The sequence below is a fragment of the Pristis pectinata genome, chromosome 23 (genome assembly GCF_009764475.1).
Source record: "Pristis pectinata isolate sPriPec2 chromosome 23, sPriPec2.1.pri, whole genome shotgun sequence".
In the NCBI taxonomy this organism is placed as follows: Eukaryota; Metazoa; Chordata; class Chondrichthyes; order Rhinopristiformes; family Pristidae; genus Pristis; species Pristis pectinata.
In genome coordinates this window covers 31,066,028-31,093,815 of record NC_067427.1, presented here as the reverse complement: position 1 = coordinate 31,093,815, position 27,788 = coordinate 31,066,028, and the positions used below count along the sequence as shown (strand labels likewise).

Below are 27,788 nucleotides of genomic sequence, written 5' to 3'. Positions count from 1 at the left end.
TGCTTGTCACTCGCAGTCCAGCTCCTCATGGGAAGGCCAGAGCTGTCATACTTCAGCAGTAGCTGGTCACCTCACTCAAAGGGCTAAAAGGCAGCTGGCCTTGCAAACAAAATTTATAACTAAGGCTGAGGAATGTTGTAAGGACAGAGTGGAGGCAATTTTATTCTGCATCCATTTCCATCCAGTCTACAACCTAATAGAGTGAACACTGAGTTTTCCAGCTTCAGGTAACCTGCAACCCCTGTGTTCCTTCCTCTCTCCTTCTAACCCACCCAGGTTCTCTTACTGCTCAGCCCGTTTTTCAAAACCCCCTGCCACTCGTTACTCAGTTTTGTTCCTCTCCCCCACACACTGAACCTACTGGTCACCTATCCCCTCCCTCTCCTGGTTCTGTCTGCCCCCCACCCCTCCCTTACCTACTTCCACATCACCTTCCTTACTTATCCGATTCCAGCATCTGCAGCCGTGCCTCTTCTTTTCTTCCCCTTCCTAGCCTCTCTCTTTTTCTACCCCCCATTTTTTTCTCCTTATCCTTGACCCCGGTGGATCTGCTCTCCCCTCCTCCCCCGCACCTGCCTATCACAATCTCTTACCTGCATCTACCTATCACCACCTCAACCCCACCCCACCTCCCCTCTTTTGTCCACCTATCACTGCTCTGCTTTTCCCTCCTATATATCGGGCTTCCCCTTTTCCTATCTTCAGTCCTGAAGAAACCCGAAACGTCGACCACCTGCTTTTCTCCGGGTGGCGCCGGAGCGTGGCAACAGGTTGCAAGCTGCTTTCTACAGATCTACTCATTACCTTTACTATAATTGTTCTACACTTTTAAATTTAAACTCTGTCACTAATTATCACTAATAATGTTCTTTTAAATCTTCTTACAGGGCTGGCGATCTTCCGCACCTTATTGCACTGCACTTTCTCTGTAGCTGTGACACTTTACTCTGTACTGTTATTGTTTTTACCTGTACAACATCAATGCACTCTGTACTGACTCAATGTAACTGCACTGTGTAATGAATTGACCTGTATGATCGGTTTGTAAGACAAGTTTTTCACTGTACCATGGTACAAGTGACAATAATAAAGCAATACCAATGCTGCCTGGTCTGCTGAGTTCCTCCAGCGTTATTGTGTTTTTCATCTGCAGCCTCTTGTGTTTCCACTTATCACCTTCCTGCCTCTGCCTCTACCCTCCCCTTACTCCCACCTGGCTCCATCAGCCCTCTTTCTAACCACGCCCCCCCCCCCCCCCCCAAATCTGGTTCTACCCATCATCCACCAGCCTCTGCCTCTCAACTCTATCCCTCCCCCTCCTGCACCTGACACCTGGCTCCATCTGCCCATCATTCCCCTCCTCACCTGGTTCCACCTATCACCCGCCAGCCTCTGCCTCACTTGTCCCTCTCACCTCTTTATACTGGCTCTCTCCCCTCTACAATCTCAGTCCTGATGGCAGAGTCTCGACCTGAAACGTCAGCCAGCCCTCTGCCTCCACAGATACTGCCTGAACTGCTGAGTTCCTCCAGGAGTTTGTTTTTTTGCTCCAGATTACAGCATCTGCAGTCTTTTCTCTCTCGTCCAGATCTATGCTTAGTTATCTGATCTGCAGGTTAAAGGTATCCTTTGTAAAATTCGGAAATCTCAGCTCTAAGATGCTGCTACCAGACCATCCCAAGGGTCAGTATCCTGAATCAGATCTGTTGGGGTGGCATCAGTGACAGGGAAGTTTCAAGATACAGCAGTTTCTCCCACCTTTACTGCGGATGAGGAAACATCCGCACGGTAGCGTAGCAGTTAGCGTGACGCTATTACAGCGCCAGCGATCGGGGTTCGATTCCCGTCGCTGTCTATAAGGAGTTTGTACGTTCTCCCGTGTCTGCGTGGGTTTCCTCCGGGTGCTCCGGTTTCCTCCCACATTGCAAAGATGTACGGGTAGGTTAATTGGGTTTAAAATGGGCAGCGTGGACTCGTTGGGCCGGAAGGGCCTGTTACCACGCTGTAAATAAAAATAAAATTTTTAAAAATTTAAGAAAAAAATTTCTTCCCTCACAGGTTCGTGAGCTTTTGGAATCCTCTACCACAGAAAGCTGCAGGAGGAGATTGACAGATTTTTAAAAAGAATTAAACAATATGGGGAAAGAGAGAGGAAGTGTTGTTCACATCAGGATTAGATCAGTTTATTGAAAGGTGAGGCAGGCTTGTGAGGCTAACTGACTTACTCATCCTGTTTCTGTTTCTCATGTTCATACTGCCTCAACCACTGCCTTCTCAGCGATGCTGTTTTCAAACACACAAATTCAGTAAAACTCTGATAATCTGATACCCATGGGACACTGGTAGTGCCTGATGAGCAGACTTTCCAAATTACTGGAATCCTCCTATTAAAACCCTAAAGCACTTTGCACTTTTAATTCACTTTTCTTTTTTTAACATGTTGCACAGTTGTACAATAAATTTACCAGTGAATCAGGTGCATTAAAGGGAACACGGGAACCAGGGCCCTGGTGAGTTCAAAGGAAGCGTGGGAAATGGGGCCCCAGTGAGTTCAAAAGGAGCACAGGAAACGGGGCCCAGTCTGTTTACAGGGAGCACCCAGTGAAAAGATTACCCGCTGATCCAGATGCCAAATCAAGATTTATGAGGAAATAGATACTAGATTACCGAAGTTTTACTGTACAATCATCAGAGCGTCTACACTGCAGCAGTTCGAGAACCTGGCTTGCCCTTACCACCACCTTTACAAAGGCAGCTTGAGGTGGCCAATAAATACTGACATTGGCAGTGACGTCTGTATCACACAAAATAAATAAAACTAGTAGCTGCACCTGTGATCAGCTTGGACATCGCAGTGGGAAATACCTGTTACTGACTATTGTAATTACCATAATTATTAGCTAGTTAATCAGTGATTCCAATCCCGTTCACATCCACCTGCTGTATTCTTCGCTGGGAATGAATAGACTGTGGTTGGGAGCAGAACAACTGCTGGGCTGCTGAGGTCATTTGCAACAGCTGATCTGGTGGCTATAAGGACATGATTCAGCATAGCCCAGGAAATGGTCAGGGAAGTGAATTCATTCTTTGCTAAAGACAATGACCTTTATATCCTTGTGGTGGAACGACATTTTGCAGAATTTGCAGTTGAGGTTTCTTTCAGGACATTCTCGCTCCAAATGCCGAGGTAAATCGACCTGGCGCACCTTCTTGCTGCATGCTTCACAAGGCATCAAGACAAACTCACACCTTCCCTCATGGTTAGCCTACAACAAACAATAGATACAGGTAATAGGGCCAGTGGCCAAGTGCATGTCTGCGGCAATTGCAGGGATAGCAAGCGTCAACACAATCCCTTGCTGAGGGCAAATTCTTTCATCACATGATTACTGTCCATTCAGCCAGCATGTGACATCCACATTTGTCCCCACATCCACATTTGTCCCCACATCCACCACAGAAACTCTTCCGCACTAGGGCAAAAGGGAAGCTCCGACTCTCATTCAACAGGTCAAAGTTTCTGGCTCAGTGGTAGTGCTGTCACTTTTGAAACAGCAGGTGCAGTTTTAAGCTCCACTCTGGACCATCCAGGCAAATGCAGAATTCCAGGTCAAAACCCAGGAGGTACATGCAACAATAGGTAAAACCGCCACTCCTTCCATCTTTCCCAACTTCCCCCGAGCTCAATACTTGGATTTTGAGAGGGCATAGTATTCTTTGTCATCGATATGACCAATTACCCAATCTGGAATAAAGATGAAATAAAACAGAAAATGTTGGAAACCTTGGGTCAGATGGCATCTCTGGAGAGAGAAACAGGGTTAACGTTTCAGTCTGATGACCTCTTATTGGAACTTTCCTGACCTGCTGAACATTTCCAACATTTTCTGTTTCGGATTTCCAACACCTGCAACATTTTGATGCATCTTCTGCCATTAAGGTAGATGCTGCCTGTCTTTGGCTCCTGCTGTTCTCCAACCAAATTCAATGATCCACAGAGGGAGTTTACTCTGCGTCTAACCCAATATTGTACTTCCCCCTTAGAATGCTTGGATGGGAGGAAGGAGAGGTAGTTTTGGTTTGAACATGCCCTTTGTTTTTGGCCTCAAATAGATAGCTTGCCAGTGCTGGAATGCATCCAGTGCAGGATCAACCCGAGGCTTGGCTTTATTTAAAAATGGTTCAATTTGTTACCGTCATTTCAAATGAAAACATTCAAATGGAATGTACTTTTTCTAAAATAAACACTGAGCAGTTTTGTGAGGGAAAATTGTAGAACTTTTAAAAAGAAATGTTATTGCAACTTTCCATGGTGTGCTGGACAATCATCATATCATCTAGAGCAGCAAGTCTTAGGGACTTTCCACTTGTTCTGTTATTTTAAAACACAGCAGGGTATTGAGAGTCTCAGGGACTTTCCAAGCAGTAAATATGCAGATCTGATCAAACTACCAAGCCCAAGTTATTGACCAATCACAGCTGCGTTTACAAAGGACAAGTCATTAACTATTGCTGCAACAAAGCCAAGTCACTGCACAGTGAGTAGGAGTGGTGCCAGAATCAGTCAACATTCCCACCTGAGCTTCATTAGTTATTCTTTACTCAGCATACATACCAGCTACCTCATTCCATTTTAATTAGCTAAACAGAGACTCAATCCTAACAATGTACTAGTAATCTCACAGTTAAGCCAAATGATTGCTAGTTGTGCATAAAGATCTTTTCTGTAACATTGTTCGGTGGGTGGAATGCTGCTGATTCCACAGACGTATTTACGGACATATTCAACCTCTCGCTTTTGCGATCTGAAGTTCCCACCTGCTTCAAAAAGGCTTCTATTGTACTTGAGCCTAAGAAGAGCGTGGTGACCTGCCACAATGACTACCATCTGGTGGCGCTTACGTCAACCGTCACGAAGTGCTTCAAGAGGTTGGTTACGGCGCAAATCAACTCCTGCCTCAGAGATGACCTGGATCCGAGCAAGTTGCCTACTGCCGCAACAGGTTAACAGCAGATGCAATTTCTCTGGCTCTTCACTCTGCTCTGGACCATCTGGACAACAGGAACTCGTAGGTCAGGCTGCTGTTCATCGACTACAGCTTGACGTTCAACACAATCATCCATCCAAACTCATCATCAAGCTTCAAGACCTGGGCCTTTGTTCCTCCCTCTGCAACTGGATCCTCGACTTCCTCATCAGCAGACCTCAGTCAGTGAGGATTGGTAACAACACTTCCTCCTCGCTGACCATCAACACAGGTGCACCTCAAGGCTGCCTGCTTAGCCCCCTGCTCTACTCTCTATACACACGATTGTGTGGTTAAGCGCAGTTCCAACGCTATCTTCAAATTCACCAATGTCACTACTGTTGGACGAATCACAGGTGGCAATGAGTCAGCTTACCAGAACGAGATAGGACACCTGGTTGAGTGGTGCTGCAACAACAACCTCTCGCTCAATGTCAGTAAAACTAAAGAGCTGTTTGTTGACTTCAGGAAGGGGAAGGAGGGCAAACATCCACCAGCCTACATTGGGGGATTGTCGGTGGAGCGAGTCAGCAGCTTCCTGGGTGTTAACATATTGGATGACCTGTCCTGGGCCCAGCACATAGATGCAATCATAAGGAAAGTGCACCAGTGTCTTTACTTTCTTAGAAGGTTAAAGAGGTTCCACTTGTCACCGAACACTCTAACAAACTTCTGCAGAGGTACTGTTGAAAGTACCCTGACTGGTTGCATCATGGTCTGGTATGGCAATTCAAATGCACAGGGACATAAGAAGCTGCAGAGAGTAGTGGATTCTGCCCAATACATCATGGGCACATGCCTCCCCACCACTGGTAGTATCTACAGAAGGTGCTGTCTCAAGAAGGCAACATCGATCATCAAAGATCCCCACCATCCGGGCCATGCCATCTTCTCGCAGCTACCAACAGGCAGGAGGTACAGAAGCCTGAAGTCCCACACTACCAGGTTAAAGAACAGCTACTCCATTCAACCATACGGTTCTTGAACCAACCAGCAAAACCTAATCACGACAGTTTAGCAACACTATGACCACTTTGATCACTTTGTACTAAAATAAACTTTGTTTTTTTTGTTCTATTTGTGTTCTTTCTCGTAAAAATGGTGTATAATTGAAGTTTAATTTGTTTTTGTGAATGCTGCTTATATGATGCTATGTGCCTGTAATGCTGCTGCAACTAAGATTTTCATTGCACCTGTGCATACGTGTACTTATGCACATGACAATAAACTCGGCTTTGAGCTGAGATACTGTACTGTTGTATCATTGCTCCATATTTTCTCTGAAGGCACAAATGTGCTGGGACAAAGCAGTCCAAAGCCATCACAGCCCTGAGACATCGCACCAAAGATCAGAAACCAATTATTGAACCGAGGGAGAATCACTGCTAATCCTGATCTTATTCCAACTAAGCACACAGAAATACTTTGTATCTGTCCTCATGGTAGAAAACGCCAAAAGCATCCAATATTAGTAGAAAACACGGGGCAAAAGGGAGGAGGGACTTTCAAAAAATTATGATCACGACAGAGAAAGTAAAAAGCGAACTAACGTGACTAATGTTTACAAGTCCGCTGGACCTAACGGCCTGCATTCAAGAGTGTTCAACAAGAGGTTATGATCTTCCAAAGTTTCCTACATACTGGAAAAGTCCCCGAGGTTAAAAATTCACTAATGTAATTCAAAAATGGAGGGAGGCAGCAAACCATAGACCAATACAGCACAATACAGGCCCTTCGGCCCACCATGTTGTGCCAACCTTCAAACCACCCCTAAGACCATCTAACCCCTACCTCCCAAACAGGGACCTATAGGCCAGTTAGCCTGACGCGTCATTGGAAAGATGCTGTATCAATTTATTAAGGTAGCAGTAGCTGATTACAAATAATAGAGTCCACATGATATTCTGAAAGTGAAATTGTTTTTGAGAAATTTATCATGATTATCTGAAGATGTAATGGGCAGCATGGATAAAGGGGAACTAGTACATGTGGTATAGTTAGATATAAAGAAGGCATTTTACTAGGTGCCACATAAAAAGTTGCTGCAAAAGCTGAAGTGAAAGGGTGAACAAACAAGGATTCCATATGCTTCTTTAACAGCCTTTACATCTTCCCCACTACCTTCAAAGACTGGTGTGTAAATGCCCACAGGCATCTGTTCCCACACCCTCTAAAATTATACCATTTGGTTAATAATGACTCTCCTCAGTTATCACTTCACACTTCATGTTAAATTTCATTTGCTATGGATCTGCCCTTTTCCCACCAACCTATAACTTCTAAAGATGTCTTCTCCACATTTCTGAATTTTCTCTTTGCTGTAAATTTTGAAATCATGCCCCATAAATTCAAGACATTATTTATTTAGACAAAAAGAACAAGTCCTAACAATGATCATTGAAGAATGTCATTGTATATTTCCATCTAATCTGAAAAAAACAGCTCTCTGACAATCTGCTTTCTGTCCCTGAGCCAGTTTTCATATCCATGCAGTCACAATCCTTTAAAACCTATGGGTTTTTATTCTGTAAATAAATCTAGGTCAAATATCTTTTGAAATCAACCACACTATTCTTATCAACTCTCCATTACTTCTCAGAACTTAAAGTTCATGAAACAATTTGCCTTCAACAAATCTATTGCTATTTCCACTTCAACTTGTATTTTTAGAACAACTAATTTTGCCACAATTATCTCTGGGGGCTTTCTCTTCCACTGATATTGGGCAGCTTGACCTTGAGTTGTTGAGTTTACCCTTCTCCACTTCTTCAAAAATCAGTGCAGCATTTGCCTTCCCCATGCCCTCTGACATCACCCCAACACACAGAGGATTTCACAATTCTCATCTTTCCTTCAGCAACTGAGAACACATCCCATCCAGGAGATTCGTCTACTTTAAGGACTGCCAATCTTTTAAGTATCTCAGCTATTTTTATCCTTTGTAAATTGCTACTGGGTCCTCCTTTACTGCTGCGTTGACAGTACCTTGTTTAGCAAACATAGATGCAGGTACTCATGTAATACCCCTTTACTAGGTCAGCCATGCCCAAAATTACCTTTTTTTGGTCCTGAACCATCTTCACACTTTCTTTGATTCCCCTTTCATTCTTTATTATGTTTGAAAAAGACTCGGGGCTCATGTTATGTTTAATTTTTAACCCTCGTATACTCTCGTGTCCTCATTCACTCTTTTCCTCCCTCATTGTACATTTAAGATCTCTTCTGTACTTTCTACATTCAGTTTGAACCCAATATTTCTCATGTTGTTCCAATTTCATTTCTTTCCCCCTCCTGTTTTTGGAATTTACAAAGATGGCAGCTGTCCATGGGTTCATTCCTTATGTTCCATATTTATAGGAATATGTATAGGTTTGTCCCATTGAGGCAGGGTAAGGATGGTAGAGTGAAGAAACCGTGGTCGACAAGAGACATAGAATATCTTGTCAAGAGGAAGAAAGAAGCTTACCTAAGGTTTAGAAAGCAAGGATCAGACAGGGCTCTGGAGAGTTACAAGGTAGCCAGGAGGGAGCTTAAGAATGGACGAGAGCTAGAAGGGGGCATGAGAAGGCCTTGGTGAGTAGCATTAAGGAAAACCCCAAGGCGTTCTACACGTATGTGAAGAAAAGGAGGATGACCAGAGTGAGGGTAGTACCGATAGGGATAAAAGAGGAAACGTGCCTGGAATCGGAAGAGGTAGGGGAGGTCCTTAATGAATACTTTGTTTCAGTATTCACCAGTGAGAGAGACCTTGATGTTTGTGAGGATGGCATACAACAGGCTGATATGCTAGGGCATGTCGACGTGAGGAAAGAGGATGTGCTGGAACTATTGAAAAGCATTAGGATAGATAAGTCACTGGGGCTGGACGGGATACATCCAAGGTTCTTATGGGAAGTGAGGGAAGAGATTGCTGCGCCCTTGGCAATGACCTTTGCATCCTCACTGGTCACAGGAGTAGTACCAGATGATTGAAGGGTGGCAAATGTTGTTCCTTTGTTGAAGAAAAGGAGTAGGGATAACCCTGGGAATTACAGGCCAGTTAGTCTTACTTCAGTGGCGGGCAAATTACTGGAGAAGATCTTAGAGACAAGATTTATGGGCATTTGGAGAAGCATACGCTGATTAGGGACAGTCAACATGACTTTGTGAGGGGCAGGACGTGTCTTATGAGTCTGATTAAATTCTATGAGGATGTGACAAAGCACATCGATGAAGGTAGAGCAATGGATGTGGTGTACGTGGATTTTAGTAAGGCGTTTGATAAGGTTCCTCATTGAAGGCTCATTCAGAAAGTCAGAAGGCATAGGATCCAGGGAAACTTGGCTGTGTGGATTCAGAATTAGCTCACCCATAGAAGACAGAGGGTGGTGGTAGATGGAGTGTATTCTGCCTGGAAGTCAGTGACCAGTGGCGTTCCACAGGGATGTGTTCTGGGACCCCTGCTCTTTGTGATTTTTATAAATGACTTGGATGAGGATGTGGAAGGGTGGGTTAAAGTTTGCAGATGACACAAAGGTTGGTGGTGTTGTGGATATTGTAGAAAGTTTTGCTGTAGGTTACGACATGACATTGATAGGATGCAGAGCTGGGCTGAGAAGTGGCAGATGGAGTTCAATCTGGAAAAATGTGAAGTGTTACACTTTGGAAGATCGAATGTGAAGGCAGAATACAAGGTTAATGGCAGGACTCTTAGCAGTATGGAGGAACAGAGGGATCTTGGGCTGCACATCCACAGATCCCTCAAGGTTGCCACGCAGGGTGATAGGGTTGTTAAGAGGTATGTTGACCTTCATTATTTGTGGTACTAAGTTCAAGAGCCACGAGGTAATGTTGCAGCTCTATATAGAACTCCAGTTACACCATACTTGGAGTATTGTGTTCAGTTCTGGTCACCTCATTATAGGAAGGACGTGGAAGCTTTAGAGAAGGTGCAGAGGAGATTTACCAGGATACTGCCTAGATTAAAGAGCATGTCTTATGAGGATAGGTTGAGTGAGCTAGGCCTTTTCTTTGGAGAGGAGGAGGATGAGAAGTGACTTGATAAAGGTGTACAAGATAAGAGGCATAGATCAAGTGGACAGTCAGAAACCTTTTTCCCAGGGTGAAAATGGCTAACACAAGGGGGCATAATCTCAAAGTGGTTGGAGGACGGTGTCGGGGGATGTCAGAGGCAAGTTTTTTTTTCTACAGAGAGTGGTGGGTGCGTGGAACACACTGCCGGCAGAGGTGGTGGAGGCAGGTACATTAGGGACATTTAAGAGACTCTCAGATAGGCACATGAATGATAGAAAAATGGAGGGTTATATGGGAGGAACGGGTTAGATAAATCTTAGAGCAGGATAAAATGTCGGCACAACATTGTGGGCCAAAGGGCCTGTACTGTGCTGTAGTGTTCTATGTTTAATTGACCCAGCACCATCACCTTCTTGATCTCAACATGTCCTAGATTATCATACCCCACACTTATCTCACTATCCTCCATGTCCTTCTCCTTGGTGAATACCAATGCGAAGGACTCATTTAGTACCTCACCCACATCCCCTGGCTCCAGGCACAAATTCCCTCCTTTATCCTTGAGTGGTCCTTCTCTCCCTTGTTTTAATGTATGTATAAAATGCTTTTGGATTATCCTTAATCTTACTGGCCAAGGACATTTCATGGCTCCTTTTGGCCTTGCTAATTCCCTGCTTAAGTTCTTTCCTGCTTTCTTTATAGGCCTCTATCTGATTTTTTACATATGCTTTCTTTTTCTTTTTGACTAAATTTATAACATCACTCATCAGCCAAGGTACCTGAACCTTGCCATCCTTATCTTTCCTCCTTACAGGTACATACTGTCCTGAATTCTGATCAGCTGATCTTTGAATGACTCCCACATGCCAAATGTGGACTTGTTCAATAAAAGCTGCTCCCAATCTACTCTCCCTAGCTCCTATCTAATAATGTGTTAATTTGCTTTGTCCCAATTTGGCACCTTCACCCGAAGTCCAGACATATCCTTACTCATAACTATCTTACAACTTGAGATGCTCTCCAACTGAAACCCCAATCACCTGGTCAGGTTCGTTTCCCAATACGAGGTTATTCACCCACTAATCATCCCTATTAACTACTCTCCCCACATTCCCATCAATTCCATCACTCACCTATACTGGGGCAATTTACAGTGGGAATTAACCCACTGACTTGCATATCTTTGGGAACTGGGAGGAAACCAGAACCTCTGGAATAAACCCACACAGTCACAGGAAGAATGTGTTTGCTAATGATTCCTGGAAAGAGATTAGGGGAGTTCCACTCCCTCACCAGAACAATATTTACTGAATGCCTGAGGACCCTTTCCTTCCTGATACCATCAGACCTGCTGTCTACTTCCAGTCAATTCACGTTTATTTAAAACTTCCTGCTTTTATATTAATTTCTCCTTCTCACCTCATATTCCTTGATGGTGCCCTTCCACGGGCAGCTCTCATTGCTACAAACTGCAGGCAGGTTGTCCAGCTCCCTGCGCGCTGCATTGTCTGGGAAAGCCTATAGGAAGAAAGAATACAACAATGAGTTCTCATTTTCATGTTCCTTGCTCGGGTTACCAGAAAAGGGAACAGTGAATGAAAAAGACATCAGAAACACTGCTTGATATGTTAGCAGTGAACGTTACTGAAAGAATTGAGAGCACAGAGAATTGTAATGATCTAGAAGTCAATAATTACATCACCTCTACAAGCAGAGTCAATCAGAGCTTTCAAAAGGGAATTGGATAGGTACTTGAGGTTAAATAATTTGTAGGGCCACAAAGAAAGACTGGGGAATGGGACTGACTGGATTGCTCCACAGGAAACTGGCAAAGACCAGATAGGTTGAATGGCTTCCTGCTATCCTGTAATGATTCCTTGAGTCTAGTTTTGGTGACGTATCTAAGTGGTAACACTTTTTCTACATCCAGTCAGACTTGTGTTGTGGACAGGGTGAGAGTGGGAGCACCAACACTGGATGAGCCGAATAGTTTGCCACAATTTCCACATTAACTGAATCCCCAGTTCTACACATATTGAAAATTTCTACTCAGAGAAAGCAAACACACTAGCCAAAGCCAACTGATTCAATCCACCAAAACTGTCTAACATTTAAAAGTCATCCTCTCACCATCCTTCAGACATAGACTCACTGCCGCTGTTCTTATACCACAGTATTATTGTATAGGTCCTTCATCCACTGGTACTGAACTCCAGAGATAGCAACAGTCTTATATCCACCAGTAATCTATACCATTCTTAAGCAGACCAGTAAGCACCAGAGCTGTTTTGATGTTATTCAGTAACATTTCATTACTGTATCCAGTCCTGGCTCAGGAAATAGTGAGTAATGAAGATTCTTTCCACTATGCTTTCCCCTTTCCTGAATGTTTGAACACAAAGGTCTTCCTCTTTCCCAATCCAATACAGATTGGGGTTTTCTCCACCAAAGATAAGGAGCTGTGGTCCATGATTTTCAGGGCATAGGACAGCAGTCTGTGATTTCCCAAATCCAATGATGGGATGCGGGAGCTGTGGTCTGTGACTTTTTCCATTCCACAGTAAAAGGTCGGATGCTTAGAGTCAAAAATAGACGGGATCACTTGTGCAGTATTTTTTTTTAATTCATGCTGAATTTATCTTATAACCTCAATATGGATATCTAGGAAAATCTTATGACATTTATTGTTGTTTGTGGCATTTGACTTACTGAATTGGCATCCAAAAGAGACAGTGGTTCTTCATAAATGTTTTCTTCAATGCAGGCTGCACACTTCTGTGGGCCAGTGCTGGGAAAAAAGACACACAAATCAGCAGTCCAAATAAAACCATGTTGGAAAAGCTTTTCACTATTGGATCCTTCTCTCCGGACCTGCAGACTATTGCTGGAGTATGAACCAAGGTGTCCTTTAATACATATCCTGTTCTTCACGTGCAACTTCAGAAGCTCTTCACAGGACAGCAGAGTAAATCTCTCTGGGAGGGGTTATTCTGGCAAAATATGCGCTTCAGGAGCCGAGTTCAGTCTGTAAACATAATGTTGCTCAAGGGGTGCACACTACAGATGATAAGCCAACAAAAACAACTTTATATGGCATTTTAAACATAATAAAATGTCCCAATCTTCATAGGAGCACTACGAAACAAAATTTGCCAGATCCACTTTTTAGGATGAAAGTTCAGAATAGGAAGTGACTTTAAGGGGAATTTCAACGTCATATCCTGAGAGGCAAAGAAGAAAACCACAAAACTTGGGATCTAAAAAAAATGGAAGGCATAGACACAATGGAAATCATGGATACACAAGGGGCTAAGACTGGAGCAGCTTGGAAAGGCTGTAGGTGGTGGCTGGGACAGATTTGAAAATAAGGACAAAAATTTCAAATTCAAAATAGTGCCAGATCAGGAGCTGATGTACAGCAGCAAACACAAGTGTGATATGTATATATAATTTATATGACAACACAGGAGGGCATTCAGCCCATTAGGTCCATGCTGGCCCTCACAGGAGCAATCCTTTCAGTCCCATTCCTCTTCTGCCTATTGCCCAGTACTCATGCAACATATTCTCTCCTACACATGCCCATCAAGTCCCCTTCGATTCTTTTTGCCATTAATCTACACCAAGGCATAATTTATAGTAGCCAACTAACCTACCAGCAGGTCTTTGTGATATGGGAGAAAAGCCAGAGGTAACCCATGGGGTCACACGGAGAACTTGTAAACTCTGCACAGTCAACACCCAAAATCAGGATACAACCTAGGTCCCTGGAGCAATGAGGCAGCAGAGTAAATACTGAAATTCCATAAATTGGGGACCTACCAAGTTTGTATGCATTTATGAATGAAGGTATAAGAAAGTATTTTGTGAAAGGAAAGTGTAGGTTTGCATTTAGGCACTGTGGGGGAGGAATCCTTTCTGCTCATGGGCGACTCCCAAAGAAGAGGGAGGAACTCTATCATGAACTTGTTAATTTATGCATCCAGAAGATGGAGATGTTGCTGACATGGCCAGCATTTATTGTTCCTGAAAAAAGTGATGGAGAACTACTGACCCGAACTAAAGCAGCCTGTGAGGTGAAGGCATTTTCACACTGATGTTAGGTCTGAAGTTGCAAGATTTGCAGCCAATGACAATGAAGGAACAACTACATGATTCCAAGTCACATGGATAGGACCAATTAAAAACTAGATGTTCCTGAATGTGAGAAACATTCAAAAACTTCTAAAATACCTTATAAATACTCTCAATTTAAAAATATCAATATTAACCACTACTTCAGCAGTTCCCCTCCACTGTGATGAATGGAGAGGCTTTTCACATCCTTGAGAAGATGCTGAATTGTTTCCTCGAATCGCTGCAGACCAACAGGTGAAAGCGCCGTGGGTGAAAGTTCTGCAATTTTGAGAGTTCAGAATTGAATGTAAGTGATGTTCTCAAGCATTTCCAGTACTTATGCTTCTAAGTGGTAGAGGTTTAGGGTTTGCAAGCTGCTGCAGTGCAACATGTCAGTGGTACTCACTGTAAGTGATTTGTTGGTGACTGAACCAAGTGGGCAGCATTCCATCACACTCCTAACTTGAGGCTGCAGATGGTGGGAAAACTCTGGGGTGTCAGCAGGCAAGTCACTCAGCTCAAATTACTCAACCTCCAACCTACTCTTGTAGCTACAATATTTGTGTGGCTGATCCAGTTAATTGCTGATTAGAACTGACCTCCAGACTGTTGATATTTGGGGATTTGGGAATGGTATCATGAGTCAGTATTTTGCTCAAGATGAACACTGCCTTGCACTTGTTTGGCATGTCCCTTGCCATTCATCAGACCATGCTTTCAGCAAGGAAACAGAGTTGCCAATGGAATTAAGGCATTAAATGAGTACTTTGCTTTGGCATTTCCTAAGTCATGCTGTCTGGATGGAATGTACCCTCAGCTGCTGAGGAAAATAAGGGAAAAATCCCCGAACTGCTGGCCAATCTTCCAATTATCTTTGGATACAGGGTGAAGCCAGCAATAACAGGCAAATTAATTTAACTTCACTGGTGAGACAGCATTGAGCAATAACAACGTGGGAGATAACTAACAGCTACTTGGACAAAAGTAGGTAAGTAGAGTCAACAGATTCTTTTGAGGAGCCATTTGCTTAACAACTTGCTTGTGTTTTCTGATAAAATAAGACGAATGAGCATAATGCTGTTATACACACGGATTTTCAAAAGGCCAGTTAGCAAAACTGAATCTTTGAAATAAAAGCAACAATAACAGCCACGTGGATACAAAATTCGCTGAGGAATAGAGTTGTGATGAATGGGTGTTTTCACACAGGCAGTAAGTGCATATCATTGTTCCTTGTAGCTCCGTGCAAGGACTACTGCTGTTTAAATTTACATTAACTTGGACATGAAGCATCAGAACATAATTTTGAAATCTGCAGATGATAGGAAACTTGAGAGCACAGCAACCATTGAGGAAGATAACATTCGACTTCATGAGGGCAATGGGTGGAACGAGCAGACACGTGGCAGATGAAAATCAACACGGAAAAGTGTGAGGCAATAAAAGTTAGAAAGAGGATATCAACACAAGCTGAACAGTACAGTTTTAGAGGGAGTGCTAGAATATTGAGGTGGGTGAAGGTGGCACAAAATCCTCAATTTTATGAGTAGAATCAGAGAGGTGATCTTATAGAGGTGTGAGGGTTGACCTTATAGAGGCATTAAGATGAGAGGGGATAAAGATTTATAGGGACCTGAGGGGCAACATTTTCACAGAGGGTGGTGCGCATATGGAATGAGCTGCCAGAGGAAGTGGTTGAGGCAGGTACAATAACAACATTTAAAAGACATTTGGACAGGTACATGGATAGGAAAGGTTTAGAGGGATATGGGCCAAATGCGGGCAAATGGGACTCCCTTAGATGGTCATCTTGGTCGGCATGGAGAAGGTGGGCCGAAGGGCCCATTTCCATGCTGTATGACTCTATAGCAAAGAAGCTATGGTCAGCTTTTATAAAACATTAGATCAGCCCCAAATGGAGAATTGCATCTGATTTTGGACACTATCCAGCAGTAATATAATGACTACAGAATCAGATTCAATGGAAGTTCAAAAGAGATTTGATACAACAGTGCCAGAATAAGGGATTAAGTTATGTGGATAGACGGGATAAAGTAGGTTATTTTCCTTGGAGCAGAACAGACTAATATTTAATTAGATTGCTTTGGATCATAAATGGAAAATGAGTAAGTTTCCAACAGGTGAAGTGACAATAATCTAAGGAATAGAGATGACCTGAGAACTGACTGTTGTTATACAATGACTTTGTACAATGGTGGAAACAAGATCACTGACAACCTTGAACACATAGCTGACAAAGTTGCTCTGACGCGAGGGAAGTAGGAAGTACACTGCTTTTCAAATGTGTTGCAGTAGATCGGGTGGAGAAGGGCCCTCCTCCCTACTGTACTATTTTGTATTTCTGCTCCCATTGTTTCAGGGAATGAGAAAAGCAAAGGAATGGGTTTTCCTGAAATATGATATTCAAGAAACATCCAACACCCACTGAAACCTCCCAAGAGTTGTTCACTGAGAAACTGTAGCTATCATTGCAGTGCCCTGCACCTGAGACACACAAGTTACTGCCCAGAAAGACAACATCAAACATGGGAGAAAAATGCAACTGATCCCCAGCATATCGCATTAGGTTGTTTTTATCCAGATTATAAGTAGGGGAATTATAATGGATCTTAGTCCCCCAAGATCTAGGATAAAAGGAAACATTTAACCAAGAGTTATAATCCTGACCAGTGATCATTCACCTCTTCCAATTCTGGAATATGGGAGGACATTAGAGCACCTAGGAGAAATCCCCGTGGTGACAGGGAGAACATGCAAATTCCACACAGACAGCACTCCAGGCCAAGATCAAACCCAGAAACCTAGAACCGTGAACAGCAGCACTAACCAGCAATTTCTTAACCAAGCTCTTGGGAGTTGATAGGCATGTGAGGGAAAATAAATTGCGGGACCACAGGGAAATGAGAGGGGGAAATGGGACTGATGGGTTTATTCCTCTGGGAAATGGCAGGGACTTCATGGATTGAATAGCCTCCATCTGTGCCTCAGATTCTAAGTGTTCCCATTTTTATTAACAATTTCACATGTGAGACCATGTTGAACTCATTCTGACACTCACAGACATTTCCATTACTACTTATGAAACTATTAGCAATTTTAACCAGATAAAACAGTGCAATAGCAAGGTGCTGATTACAAGACTCAACTTGTAGTTAATTATTTTCTAAATTATATAACAGAGGACAAGTGTCTCCTTGTATACACTCTTTATACACAGCTGGTTAAGGACTACAGATGGGTATTAAACACAAGAAGCTAGACAGGAAAGCACGACAACTGTTGAAGTCCGAAAAGAAGTCACAGATGGAGGAAGTCAAAATATATGTCACACAAAAATGCTTATCTCAAGTCCTTCCTGAATACTGCTTTGAAGTAAGGTCAGGTGGGGAGAGAGAGAAAGCAAGAGAGAGCAAGATCAAAAATATAAACCAGTGGAAAAATCAATCAGAAAGCGAAAGTAACAGCTTCGCCTGATATAAACGTCAATATCATCTGCCAGTCAGTACAGACATATGAATTAGGAGCAGTAGGCAGCCAACTGGCCCTGCAAGCCTGCTCCACTATTTAACAAAATCATGGCTGATCTGATTCCCAACTCCCATTTATCCATGGTAACCTTTCACGCCATTGCTTTATCAAGGATCCATCTATTGCTGCCTTATAAATATTCAAAGTTTTGGTTTTCACTAGCTTTTGAGGAAGCGAGTTCCAAAGACTAACAACCCTGAGAAAAAAAGTCTCATCTGTCTTAAATCCCCTCTCACTCTTCTGAGTTTCAGCTTTGGACAGCTCCTGAGCTTGTTCAATCTTTCCTCCTAAAACACCACCAAAAACAGAAGAGATTGGGTGTATATAGATAGGCTGTCACATCTGTTCTCTCTCTGAATCCTGAGAGTCAGAGAAGGGTCACAGTAATGCTCAGACTGAGAATCTAGAACCATCAAGAAGCTGAATATCCCATTCCTGTTTGTATGTAAAGCTGAAGTTGAAGGCCCTGCCAACTATGGTGCAATGGAGCGAGGACAGTTTGCCCAGGGGCCTATCCAGCGTATGCCAGGTTTGGAGCAGTTGGGAGAAAAAGGCTAGGCCTAGACAATGAAGTAAATGAAAATCTGAAATCTAGGATTGAAAATTCAAATGGTAGTGGAAGAAAGATTGGACATAGGAACAGGAGAAGCCTGTACCACCATTCAGTTTTGTACAGTTGACCTAATTCTGAAATCTATAGCCTACCTCGGCTCTGCAGTTCTTGCCTTCCAAAAATCCATCAATCATGGCTTTGAAGTTTTTTATTCACCTAACTTCCAACAGCTTTGTTGGGGAAGAGATTTACACAATTCTGTGTGAAGAGCGTTTTCTGACATCACTCCAGAACGGTCTGACTCTAACTTTTAATATCATGGCCCATTATTCAGGGTTCTCCCACCAGAGGAAATTGTCTTGATATGCCCTAAATCACCTTAACTATTTTAAAGTATAGCAGCCTTCTGTAGTCAAGGCAATACAACACTCATGTTTGTAATATGTCCACAAAATTTAGCTGCACAGCCCGATATGATCTATCTGCTGAAACTATGCTGCACTTATGACAAACACAATCAATGTTTCCTGAGATGCAGCACCCAGATCCAAATGGGATCTAATCCAGTGCTCTGAGGAGCTATAAATCAACTTCCATCCTTTTGGTCCCAGCCTCCTTTAGATAACCATCAACAATTCATTAACCTTTATATTTATGTTTGTACCTGTCCACTTGCCTTTAATAAATTTTGTATTTGGCTCCTTCATCCAGTTTCTTCCTCTACATTAAAAAAATCCGATTGGTCTTGGGTCCAAACTTCATAAGCTCCCACAAGGAGCTTGATAACCCGTAGTTTTAGCCACTCACTTTATCTATCAGCATCTCTTTGTAACTTTCTACTCCCCTTAACCATGCTTGCTACGACATGTCTCGGCAGCAAATTCTCCAACCATATCATTTATATAGTGAAGAGTTGCAGCTCCAATACAGATCCTTGGAAGATATCATTAGTGACATCTTGCCAACATGAGAAAATACACATCATTTCTAAGTTCTCTCTCCCACGTCCTAAGCAATTCCTTAACCAAGCCAAAAGCTTAATTAAGAAATTACTCGAGACTCGATGGCAGTGCCACAGTTAGTGCTGCTGCCTCATGATCCCAGGGTCCTGGGTTCAAACCTGGCCTGTTCAAGCACTGTCTGTGTGGAGCTTGCACGTTCTTCCTGTGACCATGTGGGTTTCTCTCAGGTGGAGACATGAGAGACTGCAGATGCTGAAATCTGGAGCAAAAAACAAACTGCTTAAGGAGCTCATTAGGTCAGGCAGCATCTGTGGAGGGAAATGGGACAGCCAACATTTCAGGTCGAGACCCTTCATTTCAACTGACGAAGGGTCTCGACCCGAAATGCCAACTGTCCATTTTTCTCCACGGATGCTGCCGGACTCACCGAGTTCCTCCAGCAATTTGTTTTTTTTTTGCTTCTCTCAGGTGCAAAACTGTGCTAGTAGGTCAATTGGCTGACTGTTTTTTTGCACGACTGATGTTGTTCTACAGTCTTTTTCTTCAATGTCATGTATAGTTTATGTATTGTATAATTTACATATTATATAACTTATGAATAATGTATTGTATAATTTATGTACAACATACTTCTTGTGTGTTGTCTGAATCTACAAACTTGCAATGCTGCTGCAAGCAAGTTTTTCATTGTACATGTATCTCACCATACTTGTGCATATGACAATAAACTTGATTTGATCAGCTATGGTAAATAGCAAAACAACCAAAGGGGAATTGATGGGCATGTGAAAGAAAATAAATTGCAGAACGCAGGGAAATGAGAAGGGAAGTGGGACTGATGGAACTGCTCTGCTGGGAACTGGTCTGGAATATCATAATCAACATGTACAATTTTTAATGCACAAGTATTTGGAGGGCAGATGAGTTACCAAACCAACGCGTCACTACGTTTTCACTTGTGTTGAATCTGGATTATTCATGTATTGATTTAGTCTTATTGTCCTCATGTCTCAACTTTTCCTCGTGGTCTGCTGTGAAGACTCATACAAAGCAGCTATTTAGAAAGTCTGCTACATCCTCAATTCCGCAGCTTCAATTTTTTGGAGCATTTAATGTGGCAAAAACATCAAGGAATTCAATCAACAAAAAAAAACACAAGGTGAAACTAAGGCAATTGATCAAAAGGTTAGTCAATGAAGTGAGTTGTAAAAGCAACATAGAGGACGAGAGAGGGGGAGAGGGGTTTAGGGAAGAATTCAAATGCTGGGGACTGAGCAGCTGAAGGAAAGTTTGCCAACTGTGGAGTGAGCAGATTCAGGGATTTTCATGGAGCTGGAGCAGCACATGTATTTCCATATTTCCTTATCACATAGCCAGAGGCCATTTTGGCCCATCAAGTTCATGCTGGCTCACAGAGCAATCCCATTACCCACTCATTTTCCCTGTACCTTGTCTCCCCACATTCCCCTCCCCCTGCTGATTTGACCACTCACCTACACAATAGGAGTAATTTACAATGGCCAATACAGGTGCTGGAAATTTGAAATAAAAACTGGAAGTACTGATTGATCTGCCAAGTATTTCTGGCATTTTCTCTTTCATTTCAGATTTCTAGCAGCTTCAGCATTGTGTTTCTGGATTACCCAACATACTGGATAGTGATTCCTCCTCCTCAAATCAGACATCAAATTCAGTCATATTTTGGTAATTTCAGCTAGATTAGGTTACTGACCAATTCAGGTTCATTACTCGCTGTTACTTCTATGAAGGCATTTTTCTTGCTAGTTCAAAAAAGTGTTATTCCAGAAAACTGACCAGAGACCAAGGGATATCATGCTACTGAGGACTCAAAGCAAAAAGGTTAAGTTAGCTTGAGCTTTAGATAGCTAAGAGTAATGGAGGAAGGAGATTGGGAGTCCAGCAGGCAGTTATTGGGAAAATAAGTTGAGAAGTAAGAAAAATATGATGTTGTTTTATAATGGAGATGGAAACAAACAAGCTAGTTATGGACATGGTTTGAAGTTCAACTGTGAGTCAAAGAGGGCATCAATGTTTTAAATAGTATCTAATGACTGAGCACGTACTTGCAAAGTTATAGTGGGGGCTTCAGCCTTTGTGACGTTTGGTCGGAGAAAGTGAAAGCAGTTTTCACTTTCTCCAACCAAACATCACAAAGACTGAAGCCCCCACCATAACTTTGCGAGTACATGCCGATGATCACGTCAGTTCTAGCCTGCACTCTTCATAGTGGCAGCTCATGCATGAATTTTTCTACAATCTGTCACATACAGAGTGTCATTGATCTGTGGAAAAAAAACTACAGCATTGCTGCAAATTATAGCCCTCCAAACCCAACATGTCTCAAGATAGTGATTGAAGCTATTGAAGCATGATGGCTTGTGTGAAATTGACAAAACATTTTTCCACACACTATTGGATAAACAATTGGGAGCTGACCTTTGAACATGACGTTCATGTGCGCTGACGTTAAAACTGGATGGCAGAATCGGAGACTTCCATTCCCTAGCACCAAGCTTAACATATCTGATTAATAAAGGAATATGAACAGGAACACACTGAGAGGCCTTCACAGTTTAAGAGCGTATTATAGTTTACTCTCTGGGTCAACTTGGCTCTATGTGTTGTCCCCTGTGGAATTATACCCTTCCGAAGGCAAGTTGGAATCAGAGAAGGGAGGAAACAGAAGGGCACAGCCTTGAAAGTCATTTGCTTGCAATCTCTCACCTGACAATCCCCTTTAGACAGGAGGCACAGTAGCGGTGACCACATTGTGCCTGGAAGGGTTTTCTCAGGATCCCGCGACACTCGAAGCACAGGTACTTCCCCTCAACCTTAGCTGCCAAAATTTCTTTAGGAAAACCAGTGCGATTCCCCTGCGCTTGGGATTCTAATGAGTTTGGTGGGCTCCTCTCACTCCTTGCTGCCATCTGTTGTAATCTCCACAGCTGACAGTTTGCCTGAAAAAAAAACAGAAATAAGCTATTACAACTTGACTAGAATTGAAAAAGCATTGCTGCATAGAAATCCAACCAGTTTCAGTTACATGTCACAAATTAGTGACATTAACTAGGTCATGTAAATACCACAGAGTACCGCAGAGTGACTTATTTACTGCACACGTCAGTTATAACCTGTGCATTTCAAAGTGCCAGCTCATGCATGAATGTTTCTATGACCTAAAGATTGACCCATGAAGAAGCTGTATGTACATACATACACACATATATATATACACACACACACACACACAAAATATTCTGTCAAACACAACATGTCTCAAGATAATGAAGCTGGATAACAGTAGGTGCAGAAAGAAATGTGAACCTTGTTGGAGAGTACACGTATAGGAGATCAAGAAAGGACAGAACTGACAAATTTACAGACAAATTCTCCAGACACTTAAGGTGGGTATCTGGGCACTGGCCACAAGTTACCCTCCAGAATAAATTAAAGGTGAGGAAATTACAGTAAACTACAAGTTTATTGTCATGGGCATATATACCCAAGGTGTAAATGCCATGAAAATTAGCTCTTTGCAGCAGCAGAGTACATTACAAACATAAATTATATAAACTTAAATTAACACAAATTATAAATAACTTACAGTACTCAATAAATGAAATGACATTAGTGCAAGTTGAGGGAAATATAGTCTGAGGTAGAGTTTGTGTTTTTCAGGTCTGTTCAAGAACCTGACGGCAGTGGAGAAGAAGCTGGAGTTGAACCTGGAGGTGCAGGTCTTCAGGCTTCGGACTGACGACAGCAATGAGGAGAGGGCATGGCCCAGGTGGTGGGGGTCCTTGATGATTAATGTTACCTTCCTGAGACATTGCCTCACTTCTCTTTTTTTATGCACCTGGAATTCTTTCAACCAGCAAAAATTTGTAAGAATATTAAGCCTTCAACTTCAACGCATGAAAGTTCTGTTGAACCTACTGAAATCCCATTAGATTGCACTGTCCTTTTGACATTTAGAATCAAGTGATGTTAGTTCAAGTGGTAGCCTCGCCCAAGCTAGGCTATGTGTAAAAGTCTATGCATGGCCTACACAACACTGTTTAGTTTTTCATGAAGGTAAGCTCAAACAATAAATCTTATTTCAAGTGTTATGCAAAATAAATGTGAAGACACATTTTTAGTTTATTTACATTTATACACAAGGGCAGTGTAGCTATAGACTGATTAGCAGCAACCTCCTCCGAAGATTTGCCGCTTCATGTGATGGTGGGTGCAGTCATTCATCTGATTTATTTTTGTAGTATATATTAATACTGTTTAGCCTTAAAATCTAGAATTGCAGTGTAAAACATTGTTATTTAAAAGGGTAAGGAGAGGACATATAATTTGACAATTTATTTAAAAGTTTATGCATAGAATACTAGTGTGTGATGTACAGTAATTTTTTTAAAGCAATTCTCAAGCAACTGGCGTATTTCATGCGACCAGCAACCCCCTTCCACCTGGATGCCACATGACAGAGTACACTGTATACTGAGAGGGAACCTTGCCCCGAGACAGTCACCTGTCAATGAAGCTTTATTCTGAGGGGCAGGCTGAGGGAGACTACAATAAAGGATCGGATAGCACACAGGCAATGACTAGCAGTTATGGAAATAATATAAGATTTGTAATAAATACGCATTCCATTAAGACTCAACAGAAAAAGTGGTCCAACCATGGATTACAAGAGAAATTAAAAGACAACAAGTATAGAATTACTTCTAAGGGAAAGGCTAATATTTCACAAAATAAAATATAATCTCCCAGAAATACTTACGAACTAACAGTCTAAGGAAGTAAAAGAAGTACAATTAAAGTTAATGAGCTACAAACAACCTGCTGGAGGAACAGCGGGTCAAGCAACATCTGTAGAAGGAAAGGAACTGTCGACATTTCAGGTGGAAACCCTGCATCAGGACTGAGAGTGGAGTGAGGACACAACCAGTGTAAAATGGAGGGGACCCTTCTTCCCTCTCCATTCTCAGTCCTGATCCAGGGTTTCGACCCGAAACATCGACAATCCTTTCATCCCAAAGATGCTGTAACACTGAGCTCCTCCAGCAGGTTGTGTGTTGCTCCAGATTTCAGCATCTGCAGTCTCTTGTGTCTCTAAGTTAATGAGTTTGTAAACTGAAATCCCCAGCCCCCAATGCCAGCACATACCTTCCTCATCTGATCCTTCTGGACAGACGAAAGCTTGTTTATACTTCACTATGACTTAATTAATTAACTCCAAAATGAGATCATCTTAGTTTTTTTCCTTTCCTTTGGCTCCTTCTACCTCAAGTACTAAATCCAACTACCAACACCTCACAGATTTCTTCATATCAAAGACCAAACACCTCCTCATCTACTACCTGTCCTGTTCCCAAACTATTTCAATCATGCACCTCGAACTTTCTGCAGCTTCTCTTTTTCTAATCCCAGTTCTCAACCCTAATTGGTCCATGGGACCTACCTTCTACTTTCCATCTCCTTCCTGCTCACCTCTCTGTCTTACACACAAAGCTTCTGCCAACCTCATTCCAAAATGCTACTCCAATCCAACCAACTTCTTGGATAATGGTCCTTCTTTCTGTGTCAGGACCCAAAAACAATCCCATACCACTTTCCCAAGACCTGTCACATATTTGACTATAACAAGGCTTTCAGTCCTGATCAGGGCAACCTACAATGATCTTCGGGTTGTCTCTAAGCATTTCAGTGACTTAATTCCCATCCATTGCACTAATAATATATCAATATGGCATTTTAGTTGCTTTAGGACTTAGGAGTTAACCCAACCTCACTGTCCCACTCTCCCATTGCTGCATCCTCTTTCACACTCTGCCCACTGCTCACCCACTACCCCCTTCATTGTACTTCTGCTCTCCCATTATCTTGTCAAATCTCCCACTTCCACCCAAGGCCCCCTCACTGCCTCTCCCATTATCTCACCCTCTCCAGTCTCCCACTGACTCTAGCTCTCCCATCATGACCCATCTCCTTCCACCAGCCCCCTCTTTGACTACCACCCATTCCACCAGCCCCCTCTTTGACTACCACCCATTCCCAACTCTCTAGCCACCATTTGCTCACTCTCTCCAAGGACATTCCACAAGCACCAAACACCCCATCCCGGTCCCAGCAGCCATACTGTCCGAAACCTGCATCCCCCCCCCAACCACCTCCCTCTGCTCCTACCACCCCAACTTTTCCACAGTAAAACCTGTTGGAGATCTGCTGCCCATCCATATCTACCTTTGTTCAAAGGCAGGCCACTGCCCTGTCCACTCTGTGCCGGGCATGGCAGCCAAGGGAGGAGAGCAGGGCCTGAAGCATGCATCCACCCCATCCTTCAGCAAGGTCAACAATTGCCCAAAAGACAAAGTTTAAGAGCTATTGCTCAAAGATTATAAATCCAGCTTCAGCCTTTCTTCTCCCTCAGGCCCTTGATGTGGATCACTTCCCAGCAAAGTTATGCTCCTCCTAGATTTACACATGTAACTGACAATCCTCCATGAAGCCGCACTGGATTATCATACTGACCAATTGCTACCTATCCAAAAACAGGCAAAGCATCACCAGAAACTGACTGCTATCCTTCCCTGCAGCTGCTCATCCTCTTCAACCATGCATTATCCTTTAGTAGACTGGGCCTGTGTGCAGCAAGATTTGGATAAGATTCAGGTTAATTAAACTGTAAGTAACATTTGTGCCACACAGGTGCCTGACACTGTCCAATGACAACAAGAGACTCCAACTACTTTCCACTAACATTCAATGGCTCTGCCATCACAACTTCAACATCTTGGTGGACACCCTCAACCAGAGACTCAACTGGACCAACCACCTCAATTCTGTGGCTATAAGAGCAGGTCAAAGACTGGATATCCTGCAGTGAGTGGTTCACCTAATGACTCTCAAGGGTCTTTCCATTAACCCCTAGGCACATGTAGAGAGTATTCCATGATACTTCTTGGTTAAGAGCAGTTCCAACAATTAAAAAGCTTGATAACATTCACGGCAAAACAACTGTTTTATTGGCACAGCGCCCATCATCTTAAACGTTGATTCCCTTTACTATCAGCACACTGTGGCTACAGTGTGTATACCATCCACAACGTACTCAAACGGTTATTCTAACCACTTTGAAAACCACAACCCCCATCTCTGTAGTAGTATTTCAGGTTTCCTTTCTTCCCTCAGAACATGCTGATCTAAATGCCCATTGTCAATGGATTTCAATCCTACCAGAAAAATACAGTAGATACAGCATTTTAAAGGCAGCATCCTACCACCACTTTCTCAAGGGCAATTAGGGGATGGACAATAAATGCTGGCCTTCCCAGCAACGTTTGTATTACTTAAACGAGTAAACATAATTCAACAGCAGCTGCCGGTGAAGTGTGCTGCCACACATGCTGACTGCATCCAGCACGTTTGCCAGGGCCCCTCGGTCGATTCGCCCACATCATCACCAGGCCAGTGTTCATGGACTCCAACCCCACACAAAAGCCTGAAGCCAACAACGGCGGCCCTCCCGAGCCGGATTACTCCGCTCCCGTCTCCACACAACGTTTACAATGTGCGCCAGGCCGGCACCGGCCCGGGAGCCAGACCACCCCCAGGACCGGACAACGCCGCCCTCCCTCTCTCTCTCCTCCCCAGCTTCCAACCCCAGGTCGCAGCCGGCTCCGGGCTCGGCTATCGGTGCAGGCGGAATTGCTGCATCGCAGTGTCCGGGACGAGCTCCACAGAGCGCGGGTCAGTGCCAGCTCCAGTCCGCAGAAGCCGGCCTAGGCCTCGGCTCCGCGGCCGTTGGGCCGGAGGGAACCGGCCGCCCTGAAGCAAGCCAGGCCCGGGATCCCGCAGCACTTCGCTGCCCACAGCCCGCTCCCCGAAGCCCGAGCCCCACTCACCGCCCGCTCCACGGACCGCTCCAGACGCAGCCGACTGCAGCTGGGCGGGGCCAGGGCCACGGCGGCGGGCCAGCACTGAGGGAGAAAGAGCGGGGCGGCGAGCTCCAGACACACGGCTTCCACACCCCAACTCCTCACCCCGGGCCCCCAGCACCCCGACCCCCCCCAACCCCGGGCCGCCAGCACCCCGACCCCTCACACCGGGCCGCCAGCACCCCGACCCCCCCCCCCCCACCCCGGGCCGCCAGTACCCCGACCCCCCCCCCCCCACCGGGCCGCCAGCACCCCGACCCCCCCCCACCCCGGGCCCCCAGCACCCCGACCCCCCCCCACACCGGGCCGCCAGCACCCCCACCCCGGGCCCCCAGCACCCCGACCCCCCCACCCCGGGCCCCCAGCACCCCGACCCCTCACACCCTAACCTCCAACACCCCGAACCCTCACACCCCAACCTCCAACACCTTGAACCTGAACACCAATACCCAACACCCAGCCTTCAACACCCAACAACTGTGTCCATGAACCCCAATCATCGCAGAACCCAACACCCCAAACCGCCACACCTGGACAACCCCCAATTCTTGAACCCAAACACCACAAACCCCAAACAATCCCACAGCCTCTATGCCAACAATCCCCACACTCC

At 43.9% G+C, this 27,788-nt stretch overlaps 1 protein-coding gene across 4 annotated transcripts in view; it reads right to left on the bottom strand.

The window, feature by feature from the left end:
• Positions 1-27,267, bottom strand: part of LOC127582277 (TNF receptor-associated factor 2-like) — a 55,305-nt gene extending 28,038 nt beyond the window's left edge. For 2 of the 4 annotated variants that reach the window (XM_052037449.1, XM_052037450.1), the window contains exons 1-5: positions 22,846-23,026; positions 21,966-22,198; positions 12,750-12,828; positions 11,460-11,558; positions 3,105-3,266 (exon numbers count right to left, since the gene is read on the bottom strand). In XM_052037449.1, the coding sequence (XP_051893409.1) occupies positions 3,105-3,266; positions 11,460-11,558; positions 12,750-12,828; positions 21,966-22,198; positions 22,846-22,869 (597 nt within the window). In that variant the 5' untranslated portion in view covers positions 22,870-23,026. Of the gene's footprint in view, positions 1-3,104; positions 3,267-11,459; positions 11,559-12,749; positions 12,829-21,965; positions 22,199-22,845; positions 23,027-27,142 lie in introns of those variants that run through there. The other 2 variants (XM_052037451.1, XM_052037452.1) reach the window with 2 other exon arrangements.
• Between the last annotated feature and the right edge of the window lie 521 nt (positions 27,268-27,788).